General features: G+C 44.3%; 1 protein-coding gene across 1 annotated transcript; it reads right to left on the bottom strand.

Annotated features, from left to right (window-relative positions):
* Window positions 1-614: 614 nt before the first annotated feature.
* Window positions 615-1,408, bottom strand: LOC120940826 (secreted RxLR effector protein 161-like). Its single transcript, XM_040353900.1, has one exon. The coding sequence runs from the start codon at window positions 1,379-1,381 to the stop codon at window positions 659-661; it is 723 nt and encodes a 240-aa protein (XP_040209834.1). The 5' UTR covers window positions 1,382-1,408; the 3' UTR covers window positions 615-658.
* Window positions 1,409-7,569: the final 6,161 nt, after the last annotated feature.

Genomic DNA, 7,569 nt, shown 5'->3' with positions numbered 1-7,569 from the left:
GGGAATCCTCAAACGGAAGGTGGAGGAGTGCAAGGTCTCTAACATTCATCAGCCCTGTGATTTTGTCATGGAGGAGTGCAAGGTCTCTAACATTCATCAGCCCTGTGATTTTGTCATGGAGGAGTGCAAGGTCTCTAACATTCATCAGCCCTGTGATTTTGTCATGGAGGAGTGCTTGAGGACTTCAGTGGTAACCTGTGAATCTCTGATGAACTCCACGCCCAAGAGCGTTAAGGCAATGCTTTAAAATATTGGCCACACAATATTGACACTTAGGGGTGTACTCGCTTTTGTTGCCAACAGTTTAGACATTAGTGGCTGTGTGTTTGCGTTATTTTTGTTGGCTGGTGCGGATGATGCAAGGAATAATCAGACATATGTGGATGGCTGTAGTTTACTTGGAATCATTTGTATTGGGAAAACATACAGCAGAGAGCATGGTGCTCATGTTAGCACACGAGATGTAGAAAACCAACAACAATAGATAACAGGAAACTGCAGTAACAGATAGTGAACACATGGAACATTATGATAGAGTATTTGTGTATAGTGACATCTAGTGGTCATACTTCAAATACACAGGGAAATAAACCAAGCAAGGTATAACATAGCATGAAACAATGTTCAGTCTCCAACACCCCTTCTCATTGTGAAGTGCTTAATTAGACAAACCGATTCTTCTTGCTAGATCCACATGTCTCTTTGCAGGCAAAGGCTTAGTAAGGATGTCTGCTAACATTTCCTCAGTGGGACAGTATCGTAGATCCATCTGTCCTTGCTCTTGCAAGTCTCTTAAGAAGTGATATCTCACGTCTATGTGTTTGGTTCTCGGGTTTATCCGCTCTGTCTGTGCGAGTGCTATACATCCTTGATTGTCCTCATAGATGGGCGTGGACTCTTTCTGGTTCTGATCTAGATCTTCCAGCAATTGTCTCAACCAGATTACCTCTTGCCCTGCTTGTGATGCGGCCACATATTCTGCTTCGGTGGAGGACAGTGTCACTGTGGACTGTTTTCTGGTGGTCCAGCTGATCAGGCCGTCTTTAAATAGAAACAGATGTCCACTGGTGGATTTCCGATCACTGGGGTCACCTGCCCAGTCTGCATCCACATATCCAGTCAGACCACTCTTCCCTGTTGATGAAAGTTTCAGTTTAAAGTCTATTGTTCCCTTCAAATAGCGTATGATCCTTTTTGCTGCGTTCCAGTCCATCTGGGTTGGCTGGGATACTTTTCTGCATAAGAATCCCACTGCTGTAGCTATGTCAGGCCTTGCCACTGTAGCAATGTATAGTAACTTCCCCATTGCCCTTCTGAATTGTGAGTCATTTTGCAAGGGGTTAATTGAGTTGTTTAATTCTTTAAGATAATTTGTCTCCATAGGCGAGTTGACTGGTTTGGCATCATTGAGCCCGAAAGTTTCAATTACTTCCTGTATTTTGTGACTCTGGTTAATAAGAAAACTACCATCTTCTTCTCTTTCTATCTGTATGCCTAGGAAGTGTTTGACATCACCTAGATCTTTTGTTTCAAAGTCCATGTTTAAGACCTCCAGCAGTCTGGAACAATCCCCTTCTTGCTCATAACATACTAACAGATCATCTACATAAATGAGTACAAAGATCCACCTACCATTTAGTTTCTTGGTGTATAGGCAGGGATCGGCCTTGCTCCTCTGAAAGGATTCTCTCAAAAGCGCCTCATTAATCTTCATGTTCCATGCTCTGGCTGCTTGCTTGAGCCCGTAGATCCCCTTCTTAAGTTTACACACCTGTTCTGGCTTTTGTGGGTCTACAAAGCCCTCTGGTTGCTCCATGTAGATGTCTTCTGTTAAGTCACTGTGTAGGAAAGCGGTTTTTACATCAAAGTGCTTTACTAGCATTTGTTTTGTAGTTGCAACTGTGAGTAGAGCTCTGATTGTGGTATGTTTGACGACTGGGGCAAATGTCTCATCGTAGTCTTCTCCATATTTTTGAGAGTATCCTTTGGCTACCAGCCTCGCTTTATATCTCTCAACTGTACCATCAGTGTTGTACTTGACCTTGAAAGTCCATTTACACCCAATTGCCCTCTTTTTGGCCGGCAGTTGCGTTAGCACCCAAGCCTGCGTGTCCTGTAGTGAGATGAATTCTTCCTCAGCTGCCTTTATCCATCTCTTGGCTTCCCTCTCCGGGAGTTGTGTTATGTCTTTCCAACGAGTGGGTTCTCTTACGCAGGATGTTTCTACTTTGTACGAGAGTCTGTTGGGGGGTTTTCCTTTGTTTTCCCTCATTGAGCGTCTTGGTTCAGCGTCATTAGCTGGTTCAGTTTGTTCCAGTCTCTTCTGTGACACAGTATCACTTTCGGGGGTTTGTTGCATAGGAAAAAAAACCTGCTCAGCGTTATTTGGTTCTTCTGCTCTTGGCATGGCTGGCTCCGTTACTTCATTTCTCGGGTCCTCGATAAATGTTACGCTGCTGCTGATTGTCACTTTATCAGTCTTTGGGTCTATAATTCTGTATCCTTTGGTGTTGTCGGCATAACCAACAAAGACACCTTCAATTGCTCGATTCTGGAGCTTGCTGCGCTTTTCTCCCGGAATGTAAGCAAAAGCTTTGCTTCCAAATATCTTGAGGTGTCCTATGCTTGGTTTTCGACTGTGCCATAGCTCGTATGGAGTTTTGGTTGTTGCCTTGGAGTGTAGTCTGTTTTGTAAGTAGGTGGCCGTTTGTGCTGCTTCTCCCCAATATTTTTCAGGGAGTCCAGAATCAGTCAACATGCATCTGATCATTTCAGTCAGCGATCTGTTTTTCCTCTCTGCTACCCCGTTCTGCTCTGGAGTATATGGGACAGTCTTTTGATGTTCTATTCCTAGTTCCCTGAGTGTATTCTCTACTTGAAACCCGGTGTACTCCCCACCATTATCACTTCTGAGTACTAATGGTTTTCTGTGAAATTTATTGCTTACTTTGGTAACATAGTCCTTCAGCTTGTCGAATACTTCTGACTTATTCTTCATTAGGTATGTCACTGTGAACCTTGAGTAGTCGTCTATAAAAGTTAATATGTATTTATTTCCTCCTGGGGTGGTTGTTCTCATAGGCCCGCATACATCTGTGTGTATTAGGTCGATCGGTCTTGTTGCTCTGCTTTCACTTGCCTTTGGTGGGGTTGCTCTGGTGGCTTTGGCCTTGATGCAGCATTCACACCTTAGCGTGTTTGGGCAGCCTGTTAACTTGAAGCCTTTCGTTAAATCCCGTCTGGCCAGCTCCTGTATGCTGTCAGGGTGCCTGTGGCCCAGACGTCTGTGCCGTAAATGAATGCAGTTCTTGTTTTTATGTGTGCAGAGCTTTGTTTCTTGCTCAACAACATCGAGTTCATAAAGGTGCTTACCCACTTTAGCTGTTGCTATCGCTCTTTCCCCATCTTGGATAGTGCATTGGTCACCTTTAAACTTTGTGGTTAGTCCTTTGCTTGCCAGTTGCCTGACTGATATAAGGCCGCCATTGAGTCCGGGAACATACAATACATCTGTCATTGGTATTTTTAACACTTGTCCATCCTCATTTTTGCAAGTGACTATTCCATGTCCTGTTCCTTCAGCAGTTGTGCAACTCCCGTCTGCAAGATATATGGTTTCTTTCTTGTCAGGATTGAGCTCTACAAAGAATTCTCTATCGTTAGTCATGTGACTTGTTGCTCCAGAATCTATATACCATTTATGGTTGGTGACAGCATCTGTCACTTTAAAATTTCCGTGCCACGCAGCTTGGTCATTGTTTTTCATCATGGTTATGAGTGCCTGATTGGGATCTTTTTCCCTCTGCTCATTCCTCCACAATGGACAGTCGCGCTTGAAATGCCCAGCCCTGTTACACCGGAAACATAGTTTGGCCTTCCAGTTTGGCATCTTAGTGTCTGTTGCTTTAAGTGCTGCTCCTGTATCGCTCTCTGCTTGTGAGAAGTCTGCTCCTTTCTGCGCTTGTATTCATCTGAGAGTCGAGATTTCACTAACTGTAATGCGAGTTCTGCTTCAGATCTTGTCTCTAATGCATTAATCAGAGGGTTGTATGACTCTGGCAGACTGCATAAAAGTATTGCTGTCACATGGTTATCTTTGATCTCCTCTCCGAGGTCCCTGAGTTGTGCAACAATCTCCAGCACGCTTCTTATATGTTCTTGCATATCCCCTTCTGGAGTCAGTTTTGACTGATACAGCTTCCTTAGTAGATATAGCTTGTTATTTAAGCTAGAGCTCTCATGTAGTCTACGGAGTGCATTCCACATACCTTTGGCAGTATCTTCCCCTTTTATGTGGATAAGCTGTTCATCTTCTACCAGTAGGGCTATTGTGGCTCTTGCCTGTCTGTTTTTTCTTATCCCACTCCTGGTTGTCTACATCCGGCCTGTCTGTGGTGAGAACATCCCATGTGTCATCTTTGCTCAGCAACATCTCCATCTTGAACTTCCACATCTGGTAGTTGTCACTATTTAGCTTAGTGATCCCCAGTTTAAGATCCCCGCTGCTAGCCATGATTAATGTACCTTGCTCGTATTTCAAACACCTGGATACCTCAGAGCAGATTTCCTCCGCAGCTTGATCAAAGATGGTGTGCAGATGAAGACTAGGCCTCTGTTCCGGCTGTCTGATGATTCACGTTGTCTGGGCCCATAACCTTTGTTGGCTGGTGCGGATGATGCAAGGAATAATCAGACATATGTGGATGGCTGTAGTTTACTTGGAATCATTTGTATTGGGAAAACATACAGCAGAGAGCATGGTGCTCATGTTGGCACAAGAGATGTAGAAAACCAACAACAATAGATAACAGGAAACTGCAGTAACAGATAGTGAACACATGGAACATTATGATAGAGTATTTGTGTATAGTGACATCTAGTGGTCATACTTCAAATACACAGGGAAATAAACCAAGCAAGGTATAACATAGCATGAAACAATGTTCAGTCTCCAACAATTTTGAGGCGACAGCAAATTTGCAGTGTCATTCCTTCAGTGCTGTCACGTGAAAAGCTATAATAAATAATTTACAAAAATGTAAGGGGTGTACGCACTTTTGTGAGATTGTGTGTGTGTGTATATATATATACACATACATACATACATACATACATACACACTCACAATTATACATACACACACACCCATCTGTGCCAACATAAAAAAAAAAATCCCATGCCCCCTCTCCATTCCTCGCTTCAGTGCCTTAGGGCTGGCGGAAATATTAGGATAATCGGCTGAACACACCAGGTACTTTAAACCAGGAATGTAAAGACTAGTAATTATTACCCAGAAACTTCAGTAAACTGGGAATAAGCAGACTGCAAGGACAATTCCTCCCCCAGAACCAGTAACTGCACAAATGTGCAGTGCCGTAGCAGCCAGACAGGCCAGTGAGGGATGCAGAGCCAAGACCAGACTGCCCCACAGAAATGGAGGTACTCCTCCAATCTGGAATCTGCGTCCCTTCTGGCTCCTAGCAACCAGGGAAGACAGCGACCGCACACCTCACCAATCCATGTCTGTCATGTCAGCCACCAAACCGGGAGCAACACAATGCTCCAGCGCACTGACAGGCGAGACAGTGAGCTATCTGGCCGACAGAAACAGAGATCGCACAGAAACCTAATGGGAGAACCCGCCAGAGTAACGAGCCATATGGACCCCGCCAGCCACATTTACAGTATTTTATACTGCATAAAACGTCCCAATGTGAGGAAGTAATCTGTAGTTCTGGCACAGTAATTTATACTGCCCATAATACAGTCCTGCACCAAGGGAGCCCACCCCCTCAGGGAGATTTACAGCCCAACCTGGGTAGGGTAAAAATAAAAAGTGAGGGCGAAAAAAGAGCAGTGACTGTGGTCCTTTATAGGCTAGAAAGAGGTTGCCCTGGAGGGGTCAGAAGCTGACCCATGGTAGGCTGACCTGAAGAGGTTCCAGATAAATTAAATTTGGCCTGGTGGTATGTCCAGCAAAGCTTTGCCATTGTCCAATCACCTGGAAGTACCCGCCTATAATCCATGGTATATGAATAGTCAATCTGTGTACTCCAAGATAAGGAATTACCAGGTAAGTCTTTATTTTGTTGCTATGCTATATACTGTATACGACCTACAAGGCCCGAAGCAGAATGGCACGGACAGGCAAATGGGCGTACAGGTACGTCCCCTTTAATTTGCCGATGTGTGGCCGTACGCGTGCGCCGCCGGTGGTGCGCTCGCGGCCCTGTCCCGAGCTCCATGCCCGCGGGACCCACAGACTCAATGTCTGCCAGTGTCTAGCGATCGTGTCATGGAGCTGAAGAACGGGGAGATGTCAGTGTAAACACATCTCCCCGTTCTTCTTAGTGACATGTCACTGATCGTCTGTTCCCTGTCATCGGGAACAGCGATCAGTGACGTGTACCTCGCAACCACACCCCCTAACAATCACTCCCTAGGACACACTTAACCCCTTCAGTGCCCCCTACAGGTTAACCCCTTCACTGCCAGTGTAATTTTTACAGTAATCCGTGCATTTAATATCACTGTCGCTGTAAAAATGACAATGGTCCCAAAATGGTGTCAGAAGTGTCTTATGTGTCCGTCGCAATGTCAGTCACAATAAAAATCGCTGATAGCCGCCATTACTAGTAAAAAAAAAAATATTAATAAAAATGCCATAAAACTATGCCCGGTTTTGTAGACGCTATAACTTTTGCGCAAACCAATCAAACGCTTATTGTGATTTTTTTTTTTTTAACAAAAATATGTAGAAGAATACGTATCGCCTAAACTGAGGAAACATTTTTTTATATATATTTTTGGGGATATTTATTATAGCAAAAAGTAAAAAATTTAATTTTTTTTTTTTTTTTAATTGTCGCTCTATTTTTGCTTATAGCACAAAAAAATAAAAAACGCAGAGGTGATCAAATACCACCAAAAGAAAGCTCTATTTGTGGGAAATAAAATACGTTGCGGTGGACAAATCGGATACTTTTGACACTTTGTTTTTGAGACCAGTGATATTATTAAAGTGATCAGAGCTAAAAATAGCCACTGATTGCTGTATAAATGACACTGGCAGGGAAGGGGTTAGGTGTGTCCTAGGGAGGTGTTTTAAACTGTGGGGGGAGTGGACTGACTGGGAGTACCGAGAGATCCCTGTTCCTGATCAATAGGAACAGACAATCTCTCTTTATTCCCCTGTCAGAACAGGGATCTGCTTTGTTTACACTGGCAGATCCCTGTTCTGCCTCTCTGTGGAGGGATCGCAGGTGGCTGGCGGACATATCGGCTCCGGAGACGTAGAAATTGCTGTACTGCTATGGCAATTCACGCAATAGAGCCACCCTACCGCAGTATTTCTGCAACGGCTGGTCAGCAAGTGGTTAAAATGCATCCCACAGTTCATGTGCTTACATGTAAAAGTGCCCATACCGGCACCAGATTGATGGACATTTCTGGATAAGCAAGATGTTAAAATCTCTGACAGGTGTGCACTACCATTGCTCTTACCCTACCGGGGCGTGCGTCCACCCACAAAACGGACGTGAAGTCACTTGCGGTGGAATGCACAACACG

This window comes from Rana temporaria, chromosome 5 (assembly GCF_905171775.1).
Source record: "Rana temporaria chromosome 5, aRanTem1.1, whole genome shotgun sequence".
Classification (NCBI taxonomy): domain Eukaryota; kingdom Metazoa; phylum Chordata; class Amphibia; order Anura; family Ranidae; genus Rana; species Rana temporaria.
The sequence above is the reverse complement of the archived record's forward strand: the minus strand, read 5'-3'. Positions and strand labels throughout refer to the sequence as shown.

Bases quoted from the DNA above. Each gene is read 5' to 3' on its own strand.
- LOC120940826 (XM_040353900.1), bottom strand. From the start codon at position 1,381: ATGGAGACAAATTATCTTAAAGAATTAAACAACTCAATTAACCCCTTG.